Genomic DNA, 22,649 nt, shown 5'->3' with positions numbered 1-22,649 from the left:
CCTGCTATACATAGAGTGGTGCAGTGATTTCCCTGCTCCTTCCCCCGTACAACACAAATCCCCCCAGGGCTGCAGTCCCGGGGCAGAGGCAGAAAGAAACGTGATGATTTAGAAGCTGAGACTCCTACAGCAGTGCCCCCAAAGCGACCCCCATTATCTGCATTCCCCGATCCCCAAATGTGGCACCCACATCACATTTTACAAGCTTCCTTATGCCACTCGCTGTTACATGCCCTAGCAGAGACAGTACTAACATGAACAAGACCAGCAGCATCCAAGGGGCCCAGCTGAAGGGCAGGGAGGAGGGCTCCCGTGGCAGCAGCGCAGTGCTCGTACGGCGATGGACTACAAATCACTTGGTTTTATACGGGAGGCTCTTTAGCACAAGGATGGAGGGCTGTATTTGCATTGCCGCACCATCCCTGGACCACGCAGGAAACTCTCCCTGGACCATGCAGCTGCCCGGCACCTAAGGACACCTCTGTAAAAGGCTCAGCTTCAGCTCAGCATCCCGAAACACACCGTCCTCTTATCTGACAAGCAGGGATCAGCAGCGGCAGGGGAGGAGGAGGAGGTGCAAAGGCTGCTGCGGGGAGCCCAGCCCTGGCTCCCGGCTCTCTGAGGAGCTGCCAGCCGGAGCCGCGATTGATGCTGCGGTGGTGCGGCCCTTCTCTCAGCAGGCAGCTGCCTCACGCCCAGCCCGTGTGTGGAAACCTCTTTGTCGTGGCAGCTAACGAGCAGATTGTATTTCACAGTGCCATGGCCCCGCGCAGGTATGGCCAGCGGCTTTCATCTGCCTGATAGCTCCCACGGGAAAAGAGCTGCCCCGCGGAGCAGGTCACGGTCCGGTCTCGCTGGGCTTTTTGGTGTTTGCAGCTTTTAAACCCTCCATCAGTTTGCACCTGCCTGTGGCTCTTTTAAAGCACAGGAGTGGAGGGAATGGGGTTGTGGAAGCACCCACTGGAGTTTGTGCAGGAACACGGCAGTGGGATCTGGGAAATAGATAAACACTGAAACACGTGGGAAAGCAAGGAAACAGCCATGAGGGGGGGTGGCATCTAACTTACTGGGAGAGTTAAGTTTAAAACAAAAGCAAAATCCATTTTAAAGACCTCCATTGTGTTTAACAGCCCGGGGTTTATTCCTCAAACTCCTTCCCTGGCTTTAATCCCGCTCCTAACCGCACGCCTGCTCCAGCCGCTCCGGGGCCACTGCCCCCGCTGTGCCGGGAGAGCTGGCCGTGGGCCACTCGCTGTCCCTGCTGTGCCGGGAGAGCTGGCCTGCACCCACCCAGCCAGGAGCAACCCGGGGGGGCCCCCAGGCCCTGGGGAGGTGGGGGGATGTGGCTTGGCCAGTGGAATTGGCTCTTCAGAAGAAATCCATCAAGCGCTTGCCCCAGGCTCAGATTCATCTCAAACAAAGTTCAAAGCCCCCCAGGCTCCCCCCAGCCCGGGGCCCCAGAGCTGGCAGGTTCGCTCGCCAGAGGGGTGTGTGCCGGAGCCGCCCAGGGTGCTCCAGGAGATACCCGGAGCAGCACAGGCAGGGGATCGTGCTCTCCCACTCACCGGTTTGCTTTCTGGAGCCACCCACCAGGCCATGCTGGGGAGCTTAGCACAAACCTTGTGTTGCAGACACCTCCGCGACCTCCCCTGACCCTCGGGGATGCTGTTGCGGGGATGCTGTTTGAGCCAGCTGAGTCGGTAGAGCCAGCTGAGTCGTGGCTCCCTCAGCCTCTGCCCCCCTGCAGCCCCCCCCGAGACCCCAGCGCAGCGTCAAAGGCAGGGTCGCAGCGGCAGGATTGCACGCCTCTCGACGCGGATCCCCGGTCTGCCAGCAATGTCTGCTGGGTCATGGACCCATAAATCCTTTCCAGGGGAGATGCAGAGCATCCAGCTGCTCTGCATGGCTCTCCACTTACAAGGCAGGGTATTTACTGACCCATCCCAAAAAGATGAAAAGGAAACCTGCTACTTTTAACAGGGTTTTTCATACAGTTTCTTTATCAGCACCATGTGTGCTGCGAGTCCCCCCTTGCCCAGGCGTTTTTGAAGAGTAAGGGATGCTGCGGGGCACTGGTGAGAACCGCTGCTCCCTGTGAAGCTGGGAATGCCCTTCAAATGCCCTTCACCTCAGTTTCTAGAGATCTGAAGTCAGGTGCTGAGGCTCCAGCCTGGCTTCCCCTGGGCCAGCTCACCACCACCTCTCTGGCTGCCTGCTCTGTGCCACGCGTGGTCCTGCCACATGCCTCCCTCCCGCTCCGCAGTCCGCGCTGGCACCCCTCGGTGGCACCAGCCTCCCTCCCGTGCTACCGACCCTGGGCACTAGATGAAGTTTCAGCTACAGAGGTAACGCTCTCCCATCTGCCTCCAACGTGTTGCATTTGACATGAACTAACGTCTCCTATTAATACTGCAAGAAATAGATCTGGAAAAAGTCATTTTCAAGCAGAGTTCAGACAGGCCACAAGGAGAGAAACCTCCCCGCAAATGAGCAGGGGACCAGCGTGACGCTCCCCGGCAGACCTACCGGCAAGGGGTTGAAGTTCTGGTCCACCAGGTGGTTGTGGCCGTGGTCGAGGAAGGAGTGCCGCACCACCACGTTGATGCCCTGGCTGGCCAGCAAGCCCAGCGTGTTCAGCCAGCTGGGGACAGAGGGAGCAGAGTCAGGCCGCCGCAGGGGGACCCCAGCCCCGGCAGCACAGCTGTGCTCCGGCGTACGGCATCGCTCTTGTGCGGCCGACCTGGCGCCTGCTCCCAGCCTGAGCCAAAGCCTTCAGATGGTTTTGCGAGCTGGGTATTAACCAGCTCCCATCATCCTCGCCCTGGCAAGCCTGCATGCCTCTCCCCCGGCCACAGCCACGTCTGCCCCACCTGTGCTCCGCTTGCATGTCCCGACACTGCGCCTGAGCCCCTGCATGCACCCCAGCATGACAGCCCTGCGCCCAAAGCTTGGGGTGCCCCCCAGCCTGCGAGCACCCTGCACCCACCGTCTCAGCAGGGGGGACCACACCATTGCACCAGCCTGTCTCCTCACACCTCCTGGGCAAAGTCTTCAACCCTGGCAGCCTGCCACAGCCCCGATACCCCGGGCACGTCCCCGCGCCTCCCCCCAGAGCCCGGATAATTTTCCTCCATCTTTTATGATCACAGCCAGCTCTGAAGATCTGAACTGGGGCTTTGCAGCACAATGCCCGTGCCAGGGGGCTGTGCCAGTAGACAAGCCCCAGGAGCCAGGAACAGTTGTGGCTTCAAAGAAGGAAAGAAAATGGTTTCCAGAGCAGAGTCCTGCCGAGCGCTTCCCTGGCAGGTGCCCTGGGAGTGAATGCACGCAAGGATGCGTGGCTGCAGCCTGAACCAAAAACGCAGAGCAGGAGGGGGCTGCTGAGCTGATCCCGAGCTGCTGAGCGCGGCAAGCCTGTTGGGATGCCAGCCCTGGGTCCTGCAGCTGGCGTGCCTGGATCTCACCTCCCCTTCCACGCCCGTGCCTTGCGGGCACACCGTGGGTACCCGTGTGGGATCCTGAGCAGTCCCCTCCTTACTCTGCTTCTCTGGGTATGCCAGAGGCTGGGTCACCTCCAGGAAAGCAGAGTGGAGGAGGGATAATAGGGATGCTACAGAGAAAATAACGGTGCCCAAGCTGCCGGGGAGTACCGAGGGGGAGTACAGGTGGGGTCTCTGGACACAGAGCTGGCCCTCCCCTTGCTGCAGCGGCTTTGCAGCACCCGAGCCCGCAGAGCCCGTGGGGGTGGCAGTGCCCTGGCGCCGGGGAGCCGGCGTAACTCACAGGAACCCGGCCGCATAGGAATCGGAGAGGTTGTTCATGCCTCCGGCCGAGGTCGCACCAACGCCTTCCAGCCAGATCTTCTTCCCTGGCGTGTACGTGTTCACTACCTGCGCAGGACACAAAAGCAACCAAAATTACTCTGATGAACCTGTAATTTAAAGCTAAGGCAGACATGTCCTGTGCTACGCTCCGGGAAGGCTTATGGAGACCTTCGGTAACGCTGCTGCTGGGCAGTCAGTGCCTGCCCAGCCCTGGCACAGTCTCTAGGTGTCTTCACCATGTCTGAGTGGTGGGAGACTGGTCCTCACTCTCTCTTGCCGCTGTCACATGTCCACTACCCATCTTCTGGAGCTGCTCCAGACACACCCTCCCAAACGTGCTCTCATGCTCCCAAAGCCAGGCCCTGCTCTTTCCCTGTGGTCTCCCCACGCGTTCTGTCCTGCAGGCTGTCCTGCCATGTCACCTCAGCTCTCCACATCCCCACACAAGGTGGCTGCCGGCCCGGCCGCAGGGAGCACCCAAGCCCTGATGGCTCTGCAGCGTGGGAGCCCTGGGACACGTACTGGAGTCACACGGAGGGATGGTGAGCATCCAAGAAGAAAGCAGTGGATGCCCCGGGGCATGGGCAGAGCCAGCCCCATGGCTGAGCAGGGGCTGCTTCACCATCCAAGGGGTCCCTGGCACAGGCAAGACGTGCTGGCCCACCCTTTACAAGGCTCCAGCCGGCAGCACAGACACCAGGAGATGCCAGGTGGGACGGGAGGGCTTGGATGGCCAGAGCAGCCCTCTCCCAGCATGAGCAACCTCCAGCACCATGCAACGTCCCGTCCTCTCTCCTGCAATCCCACTTCTCCAGGCCGGGTGATGAGCTCCTGTGACCAGATGTCTGCAAACCCGGCAGCCCAAGGAGCGCTCCGCGCAGCCTGATGGATCCTGCCCCATTAGTGAGGAGCGCTGGAATGTGCTGGATGGACTGGGATCCCTCAAAGATGTTAAATACGCCAGCTCTGGGCTGCCTCCCACTCACAGCCTGTGAGAGTCGACATCCCTGACTGAAGCCCCAGAGGTGTTGGCATCCTGCCTGTAATTATCTAAGCCCGCCACCTTCCCCCCGTCCGAGAGGAAGCAATAAAACAGGGAAGTGGACAAGCCCAGCTGCTCTAATCAGCCCCGGCAGGATGCACGGACTCAAAGCCAAGCTGGAGGCTATTAGCACCCAGTGCTGTGCTTTTGCTCAGCCACACTGGCATTCCCAGGGGAGCCCTTCCCTGGCCCTGCCCCGCGCAGACCAAATCCTGCCCCGCGGGTGCAAGGGCTCCCCCAATATGCGCCGAGGGCAGCTCCTCGCTGCCACTGCTCTGGGGATGGATGGAGTCCAGGGAGCCCCTAGGGTTGGTGTCCTGTCCTGCCGGGGATGTCACCACCCAGCTGGGTATGTCCAGGACAGCAAATGCCTTCCCCAGCCATCCTGCTGCCCATGCCCTGCTCCCCGGAGCCCTCCGCCCAGCCCATCCTGGGGGGTCCCGTTCCCTTCCCAGCTGGTTCCCGACCCATAGCGGAGATGGGACACATGCCACCACTTTTGGTGGGGTTGTATCCCCCCAGTGGGAGCAGGGCCGGCCGATGCCTCTCGCTTGCCCCTGTGCTGATCCCGCTGGTTGCCCCGCCATGCCTCCCCGCAGTGGGAGGATCATCCGCATGCGTGGATGATTCCCAGCTTGTGCCGGAAGACTCGGCAAGCGGCTCCTCTCCTCCGGTTTTGCTGTGCCGACCCTCGCATCCCCTTTCCCGGGGCCTCTTTGAGTTGTTTACTCATCCTACGGTTTCTCCCTGCAGGAATTACAACAGTAAGATGTTGTGGTGACTGGTATGGTATGAAAACCTAGACAAGACAGACGGGCGGACATCTCCTCTAATCCCTAAAGCCTTCCCCGCTTACTAGGTGTTCCTTATTTGCTGTCGGACTGACAGCTGAGCAGGCCGGTCACAGCCCTGGCCCCCATATGAGCTGAAGAGGGGGGACCCTGCGAAGCCCCTGTCCCCTACCCAGCCGCTAGAGATGCGAGCCGCGTCCCCCTGACCGTCGGGGAGAGGAGCGTTGCTGCAGGCTGCGCTAGCCAGGCAGAGCCGTGGGCTCTGACGCAGCACGCCAGCAACAGCTGGGTTTTATAACACAGTCAAAACATGATCATCAGGGAAAAAAATACAGTGGTTCATAACGATCATGATTCTCCACTAGTGAAAATCTCCCTGGAAACGCAACTGTCACAACTTTGCAAGCAACACTTTCAGGCACTGTGAGTGAGTGGGGCAAGATACTGCAGTAGGAGCCCCCTCCTGAGCAGGCACGGAACCGGCTATGCTCGGGACGGTTTCCTCCCTTCTCTCCTCGTCCTCAGTAGCAAGTTTCAGGAACGGATGGGAGACTGGAGAGAGTCGGCTGCTTTAGAAAGGCTTTGCACGGCAGTGTCTGCCCCATGCATCCAGCCTGCATCCCACAGCTCACGCCACGCTGCAGCCCGCAGCCGCTTCCCTCCCGACCCACTGCACGTCCCACAGCTCACCCTGGTGCCAGGCGCCATGCTGCCCGGACTTTCCTCCCATCCCCAGGGTGAGGGCTGGGAGCACAGCCGCCCCCAGCAGCCGCCCTCCATCCCTGCCCCACGCCAGCTCCCCTGGGAGCGTGTCGGTGCTGAGGCCAGAGCCCCAGCCACAAGCTGTGCCAAGGCCGGGCACCGCGGGCATGGTGCCCCCTCGCCCCTCGCTGACCCTTTGCACTCACGCACTTTCTGGATTTTCCTGATCTGGTCAGAGAGTGTGTCTAACAGGCGCGTTTTCAGGAAGTCCGTCACTTTGGCCACTCGGCCATCAATGTAGTAACTGGAAGGAAAATAAAACAACAAGGATCAGACAGCTGGGAGTAGCTCTGCCCCAAACCACGTCCTTCTGTCCCGCTGCTGCCCCACGCCAAGAAAACTCCTCTGTTCCAGGGGAATCCCTGCTTGCATCCTGCCCTGCCCTGGCCCTCCAGCTGTGCCTGTGTCTGGCAGATGCTTTCAGTCTCCAAAACAGGGCATGAGGTGGATGCACCCTGAACGCTGAGCATCCTGCACTGCAGAAACCACGGGAAGTTTTGCACTTGCTTAACTATTGCTGGTGAAACGCTGGGAGCAGAACACAAAAGGCTGGGAGCAAAACGCCACCTGCAAAGGCTTTGCAGCACCCTCTGCGCTGCTCTCATGGAGGCACCATGGAAAAAGACCCTCCAACACGATGCCTGTGATAGCAGCGCCTGGGCTCCACCATCAGGGAGATCCTGGGAGATCTTCTGCTCACCCAGCTCTGTACCCATCCCCTGTCTTAGGGACACCCTGTTTCCAAAGGGCAGATAAGCCAGTCAGCCCTGGGCCCAGTATCATTGCTCTTACGGGATGGCAAAATGGAAGATGCACATCTAATGGCTGAAATGAAGGGCCCCATAGCCACAGGGGGACACTACGCAGGCACCAGGGAGGAGAAGAGTCCCAAGCAGCAAACACCCTCTGAGCCACACTGGAAATTGCTGCAGTAAACACCCAGGAGGGGATGGGGGAGGCTGCCCACGCTCCCAGCCGTGGGAATAACTGCATCACTCTGCCCGGGTCGTGGGACAGTCTCCATTCAGTGGCTGGTCTGCAGGGGAGACTGTTCAGAGCCTCTTCTGGTCTGAGAACCAGAATTGCTCCTGGACATCCTGCTGCAATAACAACCCTCCAGGCTAAGCCCTGATGGCATTTCTGGGCAAGGATTAGTGACCGCGGGGTGCACAGGCTGTGGACCTACGGCACCAGAGTGAGCCCTGCTGCCAGCACCCCTGCACCACCTGCACCTTCCTTGCTCCTCTCCCAGCAAAGTCCACAGCCGAATCCCCCCTCGAAAAATGCCATGTCCTTTACCTGCAGGGGAAGTCCTGCTCTCACAGAAATTCCTTCGGCCCTGGGAATGCCAGGGAGCATTTCCCATACAAAGGGCTGATTCCTGCTCTCCATGTGCTTGCTTATATAAAACAGCTATAGTGCTGCCAATCACGATGTGAATCATCTATCTCTAAGTGTGGGAGGAAGGCTCTGAAATGCCTCAATGCTGTCTCCTGGCTCCAGGACATAAGGTGAAGCTGTCTGTCCTGGAGTGCAAATACCCTGTGCCTGGAAGTAATCCCAACTGGCTCCTCCTGAGGAAGCGTCTGGGGCTGGCACCTCTGTCCCCATGCAAGGAGCAGTGGCAGCCCTTGCACATCTCCCAGAGGCTCCTCCCAGCCATGCAGGGACACCAGGAGGTCTGCTGCAGCATGCACTGGCACACCCCTGGGATGGCCGTTTGGCTGATAAATAGGTTTTGCAAGGGAAACTTTCTGAACCTTCTCCTCCCAAATCTGCAGTGTGCATCAGCCGATCGACACAACAAGCCCCGGAGTGTGTCAGAGCCGTGCTGGGGTAACGGAGGTGCATGGGAATTACAGCAGCTCTGGCTGGGGCAGCAGGGCCCGGCTGCTGCCTCCCATCCCTTGCTGGAGCCACATCCACCAGAGCTACACAGACCCTTCTCCCTCTCCACAGACTTCAGTGCAGCCATGGGTGCTGGGATGCATAATGGGCTAAAGACCCGGGGTCTGAAGAAAGGAGGATTCAGCTGTCCAGGGCTGATTTCAGCATAACATGCATCTCATCAACGCCAGCGAGCAGCTGTAGCAGCCGTAGTGGCTGCTTCACTTGGGTGCTGGAATGCGGGAGCATCCCCAAAGGATGCTGCTGGCTCACTCAGCCTCAGCCAGAGCACCCGGCACATGTTGAACATGCATGAGTGCTCAGAGAGGATTTTTGCATCTCACTGCGCCAAGTCACTACCCAGGTAACAGGGTAAACGCGCTTGGAGCTGCACAGGGCTGCGGTGAAAGGGGAGCAACACCAGGACTAACTGGCCCAGAAGAGAAATGCATTAAATGAGAAGAGCCTCTTCTGCCAATCCTCCCCCAGACGCATAGTCGCTGCTGCCTCCCCAGTGAAGCACGGGATCATGCCCAGTTTCACTCCAGCGTTGTGCAATCCAGGGAAGGAGGAAAGAGGCGTTTCTGTGTGTCTGTGTTGACTGGAAGGTGCTAAGGGCAGAGATTCTCTCTGGGGGAGGCTTGGGAAGTGTTCGAAATCATTCCAATCACTTATACACCATCGAACCACTGGCTGCCGGGAGGAGAGCAGATCTGTAAGCAGGAGGCAGCGGTGGGGTTTACAGAGATTACTTTTTAAGACAAAATTACAAAGCAATGGACTCTGGGGATGGCAGATGTTTGGATTTTAACACAGCACTTAAGAACTGAACAGAAACAATTTTTTCAGACTGCTGTGGACTAAAAACCCCATCACCTGGGCTGAAAACTGGCTGAAAGGCCATAAAAATAAGGTTGTATTAAATGGAAAAAGATGGAATTAGAGAGACCTCAGCCTGCATATGGCCCCTCCAACGCAGCAGGCTTTCTGCAGGGTTCAGCTTGTCTGCGCAAGCCAATACGGTCCCAGGAAAAAACCTTTGGAAAGCAAAGGCAGGCTTGAATCTCCTCATCGTCTCGTCCAAGCGCAAGGTGTGCTCTGACCTACAGCTCCACTGCCAAGGGAGAGGAACATCTCTCCGGGAGCAGCTCAGAGGAGGCTCTGCCCTCCCAGGGACCACACGGAGGAGGCAGCCTGGGAAGGTGCTGCTGTGCTGAGCACAGCCGGGACCCTGCAGGGAAGAGAAATGCCCTGGGACAGTGCCACAGTCACATTTTTTTGACACCTTCATTAACAACCCGGAGGAATGGGGACTGGCAGAGGGATGAAAGGCAAAAATAAACCTGCTTTAGTATCAGGAAATCTTGTTGGTAGCATGTGTCCTGGGGGAGCGAGGAGGGGAGAACCTTGGCTTTGGGTATTTAAGCAGAGCATGAAAACAATTACAAGCTTCTGTAAGATGGGCAAAGATCTCTTGCAGATCTGCCTGGGAAGTTCTCGGACACCAACAGGTACTTTCAACCTCCCCAAACTGGGAAAGAGGGAAAATGGCACCAGTTGCACAAGGCTTGCGAGGAAGAGAGAGGCACTGATGTCTTCACTGGTACCAGGCTGCTCAGGAACAGCTGAGCCGTTTCCAGCTGTAGGCTTCGTCATTGAGATTCGGGCACTTCCTTTTGAGAACTTCAACTGCCAGTAAAGGCAGTATAGAAATCTGCAAAATGCAAGCAACTGACAGGCCTTTAAAGCAGGAGAAGCGCTCGTTAGGCGTGGATTATTCCCAGGAGCAAAGGCTGCAGCTTTGCTGATATTTACAATGACTCAGTGCACTTGACTTTTAAAAAAAAAACCCCGAACAGTCGCAACTCTCCAACCTCCAAAAAAGCCAGCAGCAGCTGCAGAGAGCTCCAGTGCTGACAAGTACCTCCCCAGGCAGCAGCGCGGTGCACAGGCAGCCGGGTCGAGCCAGCCCTGGGGGCCGCGGCATCCACATCCTCCTCTCCCCATGCCGGCGAGGTCCGAGTGCCAAAGGAGACGAATGGACAGACCCTCCCCAGCGCGGGCAGGGGTCTCTGCCAGCCATGGCTCTGCAGAGGCAGAGGTCATGTAGCTCACGGACAAGCTCTTCCGTTCCAACACAGGCTGGCAGATCTTCCAGTGGGCTCTGAGTATGATGCAGCAGCAGAGTTGGCCCTGAAGCCTGGGAGATTTCAGCATGCCCACCATGGGCACGGACTGTGGCGTTTCCCATAATACAGGAGAGAACAGATAGGGGCAGTTGCATGCAGAGCTGACTCATCGTGTCCCCCAGTTTGATACCACTATCTCTGTAGACAGACAATCTGCAGGAACTTGAGAAGAGCCAGCCAAGGAAAAGAGGGATCTGGCAACCAAATCCTAGATGAGACATATATCTCAGAGGAAAGGCCATCTACAGCCGCTTCGGGTGCCCTATTATACTATCAGAGCTGAGGCCAGTTCTCCCCCTTCCATTTACATTACCCCATTTCTAAAAACCCAATCTGAATATGCCCTAGAAACCTGGGATGGGATCAGTGCACTTTGAAAAGGGAGGTGTGACCGTATCCCTCCGGAGGTGGCCAAACCAGAGCTCGGCGCAGGGGGAGGACTCCGCCAAGGGCTGGGCAGGGATTTGTGCCAGTGTGAGGGAATGCACCATCCCAATTCCTGGCCCCCATCCCTGGCTGGAACTGCAGCATGAGACTCGAGACACAAAGACAAGAGCTGGGAACAGTACACCAAAAAAGCTGCTGCCGAAGGGTCTACCGAGGCAGGGCTGAGCACGGCTGCCAGCCAGAAATGCCCTTGCTCCTGGGCAGGCTGCAAGGCCAGGGCGCACACAGCCCTCCCAGAGAAGGGCAGTGCCAGGCACCTGGGCACTTGGGCGAACCTGGGGCTACAGATCTCTATCCTGTCACCTCTGGGATTTGTGCTGCCTTTAAAATGGTCTTCTGGAAAGATCCACGCTCTGCTGTGTGGGATCATGAGCATCGTCCCATATTTAATGAAGGCAGTGCACTGGCTCCTGGGCAGCTGGTTTCATTTACCTCCCCTTTCATTTTAAAGAGAAACCTTTGCCCCTATTATCTGACCTCTTCTTCTGTTGCAGTTAATTACATTAAAGCCCACTTCCCAAAGCTCAGGAATTTCCGGATCTACTTTGTTGCCTGCTGCTACAGGGAGAGTCTGCTAGGAATTAGGGCACCCGCCTGCCGGGGACACCAAGCGGGGTAGATCCCCGCCGTCAGCGTGACACCCCGCTGCCACCGCAGCTGTGAAACCGAGACACCTCTGCCGACAGGGGCAGCCCCCATCCCTGAGCATGTCCCCGAGGAGAGGGCAGAGCCCCCGTCTGCAGCACAGGACACGGGCAGCCCCACTGCTCCCCCCGGGGAGGAGAGGCGGGATGTGACCTGCTCCCCCCAGGTGAAGACTTGCGGGCACAGGCGCTGCCCACTTCCAGTCAACTAATAAATGCACTGATACAGAAGAATGACTGGGGGCTGCTCTCTGGCCCTAAAGGCACAACTCACACCCATGCCTTTCTCTGCCTCCCAACAAGGTGCCTCTGTCCATCCCACTGGTGGGAGCCGTCTCTGGCCCATGCCATCTCCCTGGCCATGCCCTGGCATCGCCTGGGACCATGCTGGTGGCCAGGGCCACGATGCTGCCAGGGACTGTGCCCTCCATCAGACAGCGCAGAGGATGGCAAGCCAGTGGGCAAAGCCGTGTCCTGGCCAGGTTTATTTACAGGTGGAGATGGGCCAGTGATTCCTTCATGCAACCCCTTCCTCTAGGCACAACCTCAGAAGACACTGTGCTCTGAGCACTCAGAGCAGGTTCATGCAAGCCCATATGTATTCCCTTGGTATATACATTGTGTGTGTGTGGGGGTGCACGCTGGGCAACTCTGCCCCAGCACCTTTGGGAAATCTGCCCCCTGCAGCAACTGCCTCATGAGCAACTCTGCCTGCACACTCCACATGTCTAAGCCAGAAAAGATGTCACCCAAACCAAGCCCAGCAAAAGCTTTTTAAGCAGGATCCCCCACATACCCGTGTGCCTGGCATCTCTGGTTTGCCACATAGGGCGGGTGACTTTCCATCTTGGAAGATAACGTGGCATTCTCCATGGAGCCAAAAAGACAGATGTCCACTGGCTTTGAAGATGGAAACATTTATTTTCCCTGTAATTAATAGGGATTTGTGCTTCAGAGGCAGCATTGCATAAGGATTTGCCCGTTAAATATGCAAAACTTGGAGTTTTGCATGACAGTTTGTATGGAAAACCAGCCGTACAGACTGAGAGAGCACGCCTGAGGATGGGACCGGGCATGGCTGCAGGTTTAACTGGGCAATGAATCTTCACCATGTGCGAAGACGCCAGCGCCGAGCAAAGAGCTGGCTGTGGGGAGGTTTCCAAGCAGTGGAAACCCGCATCCAAAGACTGAGGGGGTCAGAAATAAACTGAGCATTTACTCATAACCAAACATAACAAACTAACTAAATTATCGGGGAAATGCCAAAACTCTCGGAGCCACTGTCAGTCCCACCTGCCACACCCTCCTTTAGTGGAAATTCCCAGAGCGTTTCGAAGCCATTCACACATCCCTCTCCAGCAACACATTACTTCTGAAGAGGGAGGCACACATGCTGAGTTACATATGTAAGTGAAACCATTCTCAGAAAGGCTGGCGAGGTTGCTTATTTCCACCCAGTGTCACTTTTCTGTCAGCTATATTTCAGATATATTCTGTTTTCACACAGAGAATAGGGATCCCTGCAATGTATTCCCTCCTCAATTCCCTTTCTGGATCGAGCACAGCCTTTTCAAAGGAATAACAGATTTGACAAATTTATAACCGATATCCCGGGAGAACGTTAGGGTTTGGAACAGAAATGTTCATACTTGAAGTTAGACAGCAGTTTAGTTTCCTGCTAATAATTTTCTTCTTGGATACAAAGGAACTTGTTTTGTTTTGTTTTGCTGTTTGGAGCAGAGGGATGAGACACTGTTTTGACATTTATTCATAAACAGTACAGAAGCCCAGCTCGGAGCTGTGGCCTTTGCCAGTCCTCACAAATGCATACGGGTGCGAACCCGGGCTGGGGGAGAAGTGGCTCCTACGCTGCAGTGGAAATGGGTCAGCAAGCAGCATCCCAGCTCTGCCGACCCTCGCGGGGAGCTGCACCAGCCCTCCTGCTCGCAGGCTGCTGCTTCAGCGCGGCTGCTCCGCACCAGAGCTGCCGAGCACTTTGCACTGATCCTATAAGAAGAGGTTTCAAAGCAGCCGTGCGGGCAGATTCCCTGCACACCAGGATGAAACTCCACATCTGAAGCCTGGAAGTTTGTTCCTTCAGCTCCTCCAAGGGCTTGGCCCAGTGATCAAGCCCCGTTGCAGAAAGCGAATTCCTGGACTAAGTAAGTGTGATCAGCACATCGTGTAATCATGAAAAGCAAACTCCCAGCTGAGACATAGATCATCATTGCACAGCATGAGCCTGTAAGTAACACAAATCCTGCTCCAAATGCTTTGCTACCCCACTGCCCCCATTGCACCAAGCTGCTGCCGCCTGGCAGGGAAGCCCCAGGAGCCAAACACCTAAGCAAGCAACACTGCGGCACAGCGAGGCAAGCTAAGCTCCCTGAGGAACAGGACTTGCTGGATGCTGGTGCTATAAGCCACTCTGAGATGCCAACCGTTGCTTCTGCAAGAGGCTCCAAGGTTAACACGCCAACACAGGAACCCTGGGCACACTTGCAAGAAAACTTCATGTCTTAAAACCCACCGAGCTCTTTTTAAGAGCAGGTCTCCAGGTGGGCTTTGCAAGAGATGGGCTTTACAAACCACGCTGCTACACTTCAGCAAAGCAACGTGAGCACCCCACGAGGGGTCATTGCAGAAGACCGGTTTGGGGAACAAGCCCTGTGGGCAGCACACACAAGCCCATCTTGGACCTGAGACCCTGGGTCCCGTGCTCAAGGCCAGCATCCCGCGGGGGAAGTTTAACAAGTTTCAGAGCAAATCCGCTTTTTCTGGGAACAGGGAGGGTCTCACCATGGTTTTTGCTCCAGTGAATCCCTATCTCTGAAACGTGTCCTTTCTGTGGCAGGAGAGAGTCCTGCCTGCCCCACAAACCCTTTTTCTATCAATTCTGGCGGTCACTGCAGTGCTTGCACACTGCCTCACCTTTGCACTGGCATTTGCACTCCCACTGCAGAGGGTCACAGCCTGCTGGGGAACCTACCTCTAGCCACAGTGTGCAAACTGGGGCAGTTGGAAATAAGAGGAGGAAAAAGATGGATTTTCCCCCAAATAAGAAAATCTTTCCCTCCACTTGGTGCTTGTAACACTCAGTGCTACAGCTCAGAGCTTGCTTTGCCTCGTCTGAACTGCAGCACATGTTCCTGTGTAGGAACCAGGGGAAACAGGTACCAGCATCTCTCTGGCAGTCCCACTTGGGTCTGGATCTTGGATGTTCACCTCCTTTCTATCGACATCTGCTTCTGGGGCCCCATCTGCAGTGCAGGACCACGGTGTGTCTATGGGCATCCGAGACCCTTACAAAACGGAGCAGGGAATGGGGCATTACCATCGGACTAAGCTGCCTCTCCCTCCTCTGGGCCAAACCAGCTTAGCTTCAGGCCAGTGGTGGTGGGGAGACAGTGATCGTGGTGAAAGGAAAAGGCCTTTCAGATAGTCCCATACATCTGTCACACGTGGCTTTTTCTTCCCTGTCGTCCCCACCCCGGCCACCACCGGCGCTGCCTGTCCTCCCAGCTGCCTCCGGGGACTCGGCGGTCCCGCGCAGGCTTTGTTTCCAGCAGTCAGGCAGTGGTATTTTTAGCCTCTGTCTCAGCTGCAGTGGTAAAGGTTAATACATCCCCTCCTGTATTTGTTCTAGAGGCTCCAGAGGGAGGGACAGAGCCTCTTTCACCTATTTAAATGCAGCAGGAGGACAGAGGAGGTGGCTGTCACATGTCTGCCCCCTTTCACACCCAGACAGCACATCAGCTCTGCTCCCAGCGTCGTCTGATCGCTGCAATTAGTGTTGGAAAGTAAGAGAAATGGTGAATACCTACTGTTGCCAGGTAACAGCATCCACCGTGCTGCCAGCCACTTTCATGAACCTATAGGAAACAGAGGAAGAAACCGTATAAGCCCAATGTTGTCACAGGGGAAGTCCTAAAACAACTGATGCCCATTCTACATCACAGGATACCAAAGGCGGTCACCGCACTCACAGACCCTTTCTAATGAAACCTTTGCATTCTTAAATGGAAAGAATAAATTATACTTAATACAAATGCTTGTAGCAAGCACAGCTGAAAATAAGAGTGAAACCCAACTGGCAGCAGCTCTGAGCTTTTGGAGCACAACAGCATTTCAGGAACAAGATCTTGGGGCATGTACTTAGTTCTATGACTGCAACAACCCTCAATAGCAATTAAAGAAAAAGTTTTAAATACCCATCTTAAAAGGAGACACTTCCTCAACCAACACGTATTTAAGCTGAGGAACTCCTTCCCTGGACTCAAGCAAGGACTGGGAAAATGGAAGAAAATGGAAGAAAAAACCAGCAAAGCTATTAGATGCAAAGATGCCACCTCCAGCTCAGGAAGTCCCTGAGCATTGGAGGATGGGAGGAAAGGCTGGACTAATACTGCTACATGCTTCCCTTTTTTTGATGCTCTTTCTTGGGCATTGGCTGTTAGCAAACTGATGGGGTTCTGACCTGGGTGCACTTTTAGTCTGTCCCGTTCCTATCACTAGCCACAGCACTTCCACGCACAAGGTTACAGTGAGTTATGTGTATGTATTAGTCTCCTGATGGCTTACGACCCAACTATCTTAAAGACAATACACCTCCTCCAGACAGCTCCTATTTGAGTAAGATCTGAGGCTACACAGGTGTATCTGGTTTTGCTGCTGATGCCAAAACCAAAGCAATTCCTAATCTTGGGGACTGTAGGCGACCACCGCAGCAGCAGCCTCTGGCACAGGCTTGCTGCCATCCAAGACAGTCCCTCCCTGGCTCCCTGGTCCAGCAATCCAAACTGCACCTTGGAAAACTACGGCTCCCAGGAGGAAGCCCAAGCAGTTACTCTATTCTTACGCTTCGGAGCAGAGATATGAAAACACACAAAGGCACACACCAACTGGACAGGCACGCTTTTCTGTTCAGTAGTGTAACGTGCGCTGCGTAGCTGATGCGTTTTGGAAGTGATAATGTATGCACATGACAGGAGACACTGGCCTGAGCAAGGGAACGTGATGAGAAAGAAACTGATGCTGTATTGTCTCAGGCTGCTCTTTGATGCACGGGGATCCCGGGAACACAACAGGAATCACACAGCTGTCCTGACTCCACCGGGACACAGGGATGAGTGGTGCTGGGTCCTGTGACCCCAACTCCCCCAGGACAGCCCCGTGACCAGGGGTGGGGAAGGAAAGAGAAGGTTTGTGAGGAGAGATGAGACCTTTTATCAGACCAGTTGTCAGGGCAGGGAAGAACAGCAAGCTTTCCGGCACACGAGCCTCTAATCAGGTCTGAAACAAGAACAGCAAACTTCAGGCTAAATATAGCTCGGAAACAATCATTCTGACTTTAAATTAATGACGATGATCAATTATAGACTGGGACAAAAGGGCAGCTGGACCCTGTGAAGCATAAGAAGACACTGGCAAAGGCAGCGGTAATAAATCCCTGTGGACAGAGAGGGAAGAGATACAATTAGAAATGGAAAAACAATAACATGCTGTAAAACCCCGTAGCACTGATACATCCCTGATTCTGCTGCCTAGCAGTGCTGTGAGCTTCAGTTCCCAGGCTCGCCTTTCAGAAATGCTTTTACATCTCTCCTGAGGGTCAGGCCCGGGAGGCCAGTACCAGGGCAGTGGTTTGGGGATGGTTCCTCCCCAGCAGAGCAGGGCGAGAAGACCAGCTGGACCAGCCATGGTGCAGCCAGAGGGAGAGGTGCGAGCTCCCCGCAACTCATATGGGTCATCTGGCGAAAAGGGCATTTTGCAAATATTGTTCTACAAAATTAAGTGTGCGGAAATATGCCAAAAGGATGAAAAAACCTGACTCCCAGTACAGGGACTGCTGCCTAAAATGAAATGCATGTAGCGTACAAAAGTGAATTAATGAACTCTAAACTGAAATTATGAACACAATCTATATTGGGTTTGAAGATCAATATATTGCAATTGGGTTTGAAGATTAGCCCAGCTTGCTTTCTAACTTCAAATGCTTTATATTCTGGCTGCAAAATAAACCATCCTGGACTTTACTAAATCACCTCTTCAGGCTCAGCTTGGCACTCTCCACTCGCAGTCCAAAACCATGAGCAGACCAAGCTCTCCGGTTTTCCTCGCCACTTCCACAGTGCCTACAGCCCTGCTGCAAACACACCCGCTACAGCAGACTTTGAGCAGGGACTCAAAACCAAAGCAAACCCTCGGTATAACCTCCAGCATCCCTGGAGCAGCAGAAGCAGGACATCTGTCTGTCCCATCTCCCATGTCTCTAGGAAGCTAATTGATCTGTTGTTAAAAGGCTCCTGAGAAAACATCCGAGGACACAGGCATCACTCAGACCACGCAATACAGACTAAAAGCAGGACAGAAAAGGCCCTGGCTTGCTTAGCGTTTCTCTTCTGTCTCTAAAAGAGTAAAATAAATCGGTTAGTTCTGGTCATTTTCAAATTTTACCATAAAAGATGCATATCTAGCTCAAATTTTGCTTTCCATGTCTGTTTTCCTTTCCTTTTTTTTTTTTTTTTTTCTTTTTTCTTCCTTTTATTAAGATATTTGCAGGATGAAGTTCAAAAGTTTCTGGTAAAACATCAAGTCCTGCCTTAATAGTGGAGTTGTGCCTGGATCACCCCAGATGACTTGGGCAATGGTCTCCACCCTCCAAAGGGAACCTAGAGCAGCTCAACAGCCACCAAGTGGTACTGCACCAGCAAGAGGTGAAAGCCCAGGGCAGGTGGAGACGCAGCGATGCACAGGTATCCAAATATCCTTGGCTTAGGAATACAGATGTTACCAATCCCTTTATTCCTGTTTCACCTGTGCTGCTCAAACCACAGACTTTGAGGCCAGTGAAGATCCATACGGTCCAAAAGACCAGCGCTGGCACATTTTTATCTGGGATTTCCTGGACTGCGCGATGTCCATGTGTGCAGCGCGGCGCAGGCAGAGCAAACCAGACGCTTCCGGGAGGGCTCGGATCCCTGCACATGTGCTGCACAGATGGGCTGGGCTGGCGCAGTAAATCTGCCATTTCCCTACACATTGGCCTTTCTCCGTGAGCACCAATCGACCGCGCAGCGCATGTGCAGTAAATCCCCCCCAGGAGCAGTGGGGCAAACTGAGCCCGTGCTGTGCAGGCAATGTGGGCAACTACTGTGGCAATGCCCTGTAATTGGGATGGGTGGGAGCCCCGGGGCATGCCCGTGCGGTATCCCTGGCTTGACTTCCACGTATCGGAAACCTGGGCGAATGTAAAAGTCCTCAAAATCTGCTGGGGCAGCATCTCTAGGTGAGAAAACAGAACATGTCAGAGGCCCGTGGAGGGACAGGAGACTCAGGCAGAGAGTTTGTGATACTGAGGATTAGACAAAGTCACTGAGCTCGGATATGTCCATCTGCTTACCCTTGCAGCCCCCGTGTGCCAGCACCCCATGCCAGCATTACTACTTCTGGGGTCTGCGTTGAGCTAGAACTGAGTGTCAAGCTTGCTTTTAAATAAGCACTGAGAAAAACGTAATTTAACATTGATCAGTCACCCAAACAGTTCACAGCTCTGTCCCAGACATGGTAATACTGGCATAACATGGGACAGCACCTCACAGGTCAGGAACGAGCTGTGGGAGAGTGGGCAGGAGGGCTGCAACACCACAAGATGGTACTGACACCACAACTCTATATCATGAAACCACGGCTCAAATCTGACCTTTCCCAGAGCATCTCCCAGGACCATAACTTTCACTTAAGTGTGGGCATGTCTCTGAAATAGATCTCCTGTCCCGATTCAATACTTGCCAGTCATGGAGCACCTACTGTAACCTTAAGCAAATTGCTCCCATGGTTAATTAGCCTCCAAGTATGTTATTTCTCATCTGAATGTGTCTGGCTTCAGCTTCCAGCCACTGGAACTTCCTAGGCTTATTCCTGATACATTAAAAAGCCATCTGCATTTGGAAATCTCTTTCCCATGCAGGTAATTGCCGATTATCATCCTTTAAATAATAAAAAAAGTGATCCTGTAACAAAGAATGCAGCTGCATAAGGAGACAAGTTACTGTCACACAGGTTCCCAGGTGGTTTAGCATTATCGTCTGACTTCTGGGTGCTGGACTTCACAAACACGGGTTATTTCATCTGTTACTCCCCGGAGTACCACAAAAGCAAACTATCCCCCCAAGCCCCAAATGTAGGAGTAACACTGGCCTGTGTATGGTGCCGTGGTGGATCCCTAGAGCTGGGTGGCAGACCTCTGCCCTTTGAGCCAACAGTGATGGGTAGAAATAGCTTTATCTTGTGTCTGAATTGGTTGGTGAGGGGGACTAAGCACCAGCTTCACTTACTGACTCCTTCAGGTTCCAGTAGCACAATCAAATACCTGCAGCAGCAGAGACAGGTACTAGACCCAACTCATGCCACCTGCTGCAAAGACTTTGACCTGCAGCACGGGATTTCAGACAGGGATTTCACTCCAGGAAACAGAGCCTGGTGGGGACTACGTATAAATCTGCTGCTATATTGTGTTGTCTCTCTGCTCAGCATCACCTTTCTTCAACCAACCTCATCTACGGTAGGACTGCACAAGCCTTCTAGCAAAGAGGGCTTTATGTCCCAGACTGCCCCACCCAGCCTTGGTAATCTGCACTCCAGGGACTCTGGAGGTTGCATTTGGACCATGATGTTGCATTACCGCTGGTGCTTTTTCCCACCATTGATTTGTCCAGTCCCTTTCTGTACACACACCTCCGGCCTCCACAATACCCTGTGACAATGACTTCTACAATGCCATCGCATAGTATGTGAACAAGCTTCCTCCTTCTTTCCAAAGCTTCCTTCCAAACTACTTTCTGCACTGTGGAAAAAACACCCCGTTCACAGGCTCGTGGGCCTCGATACCATTTCCTCTGAGCTCTCTGTCTGTCTTCTGAGCTGAAGAGGCATAGCCTATTTAATCTCCTCACAAGAGAAGACATCACATACCTCCGCACATCCTCGGTTCCTCTCCCTGTAACCCTCCTGGTTCTATTACATCTTTTCTAAGATAAAATGACTGAGATCGTAGATAGCAATCAGGATGAAGGTACGCTGTGTACTTATACAGTGGCATAATGTCATCCATGTCTTTTCTTACGCATTTTGTTCTTCCTATACAGGTGACTGTGATTTTGGCATTCCAGCCATCCAGATCAAGTTTCAGCAACAACTATCTTAACCTTTTCCTCCTGAAAGACCAATAGCTAAATCCTTTGCTTATATCTCAGATCCTTGACCCTGCTATATAACCAACCGCAAAATGCCTCATCACATCCTTCACACCTCATTTCAATGTATTTATGAATGGATTCACTCCTAAGTTCAATGCTACCAGAGCTTGAGTTCATGCTGCAGTGACCTCCTCCTCCCTTTGTATCCTTAGTTTAACATTGCTCTCCTCCCTTTGTACCCTTAGTTTAACATTGCTTGTCTTGTGGCTTGATTTTTTGCACAAAATTCTTGCTCTGGACCTATTCAGTGTCCCAGTACAGCTTGTGCCACCAGCCTTGCAGTAGCTTGCATAAGGGTGAAACTTCTGGCTCTGCTGACTGAGACACGCTCGCCTCTGCAGCATTACTAAAGAGCCTTAGACAAATACAGCAAGGATGTACTTTTTAAAGAAAGTCAAACAGCCAAAACAGAGCTTCTAAAAAATGCAGTGCTTACAAGTCTCCTGTGGCAAACAGGGCAGAAGTCCTTGTCAGCAAGAGGACAGGACAAATACCTACAACCTGATCTAGCTGAAGATGTCCCTGCCCACGGCAGGGGGGGTTGGACTAGATGACCTTTAAATGTCCCTTCCAAACCGAACTATTCCATGATTCTATGATTTCTTCCTTAAAGCCACCCAGAGTCCTCTCTGCTGGATACTGCCTACCCCAGGCTCTCCTTGTTTCTCTTCCCAACTTGAATTTAAACAAACAAGCTCTGTCCATACACTGTCTTTGGCTGCTACTCCAGAACAAGTTGCGGATAAAAAGCGATGCCTGGACCAACTGATGTGTGCTGACCTGCTCAGACAGCCACAGTCCTCTTCGCCCTCCTAACGGCACGAACACAAGGCATGGGCAGTCATCATAAAAATACTACCAAAGACTCTCCAATTTTTAGCACCTTGATTTTGGTTTGGCCTTTGGTTTTGTTGGACCCCAAATGTACAGCCTGTGCCATTTCATGAGCTATAAGCCAACACCTCTCTCTACCACAGAAGCACCAACAGGGGAACCTGGGCTTGGGGTTGACTTGTGGGTGCAGGGAGCAGGACTGAGGACTGGGACAGGTTTTAACCTGACCCCTACCTGGGCTGCCCACAGATAATCAAGACATCATCTCCATGCCCCCTCCTGACCCTGCCATGTCCACAGCTGGCAGGGAGGAAGGGCTTCATCACCACTGACAAACGTGCTTCCTCACCTTTAAGGGCTCCTTTCAGAGTACTGTAAGAATGACATCATCACCAAAAGGAGCCAAAGTGACCCAGACGGGTGGTTAACTCTCCACAGGTACTACAAACCAGGAGTAGGACGCAATAAAATCTTGAAGGATGAGAAACTCTTGTGCCTTGCGAGGTGAGGACTGACATGTGGGAGCTTCCTCGCCTGCTGCTGCCACCTGGCCGGAGGTGCTGTGGCTCTGTGACCAGAGGGTGGATGTGCAATGGTGACAGCAGCAGCAAGAAGGGGCCAAGAAGGCTGGAAAGAGGGCAGAAAGAAAGCCAAGGAGGTGGCAGGTCTGGTGGCTCTGAGAGCTGGGGGATGAGGAGGTAGGGAAAGGCTGTAGCTCCAGACAAGAAAGATTTTCACTTCTCTGGTGACTTCACAGGCTTGGGACCCAAAGTGGCCACAGAGCATCAACAACAGCCAGCCTATCATGGACACAAGTGCCTGCCAGCCCTTATCCTCCTGGCACTGCAGCTCCTGCCATGGTGGAGGTAACACTTTGACGCTTGTGAATGTCCAGTGGCAAAAACTAGGCTACACCCGCCAAGAAACAACAGATCATGAGAGCCCCTCGCCAAATCTGCCCAGACGTGCCGG

General features: G+C 54.0%; 1 protein-coding gene across 1 annotated transcript in view; it reads right to left on the bottom strand.

Annotated features, from left to right (window-relative positions):
- The window catches only part of HPSE2 (heparanase 2 (inactive)), a 112,449-nt gene that overhangs the window by 11,768 nt on the left and 78,032 nt on the right, over positions 1–22,649 (bottom strand). Inside the window, exons 6-9 of the mRNA XM_075154809.1 lie at positions 15,411–15,458; positions 6,570–6,663; positions 3,784–3,890; positions 2,527–2,641 (exon numbers count right to left, since the gene is read on the bottom strand). Of these exons, the coding sequence (XP_075010910.1) occupies positions 2,527–2,641; positions 3,784–3,890; positions 6,570–6,663; positions 15,411–15,458 (364 nt within the window). The remainder of the gene's footprint in view (positions 1–2,526; positions 2,642–3,783; positions 3,891–6,569; positions 6,664–15,410; positions 15,459–22,649) is intronic.

This window comes from Calonectris borealis, chromosome 7 (genome assembly GCF_964195595.1).
Source record: "Calonectris borealis chromosome 7, bCalBor7.hap1.2, whole genome shotgun sequence".
Classification (NCBI taxonomy): domain Eukaryota; kingdom Metazoa; phylum Chordata; class Aves; order Procellariiformes; family Procellariidae; genus Calonectris; species Calonectris borealis.
Note: the sequence above shows the minus strand (reverse complement) of the source record. Positions and strands in the feature narration are given on the sequence as shown.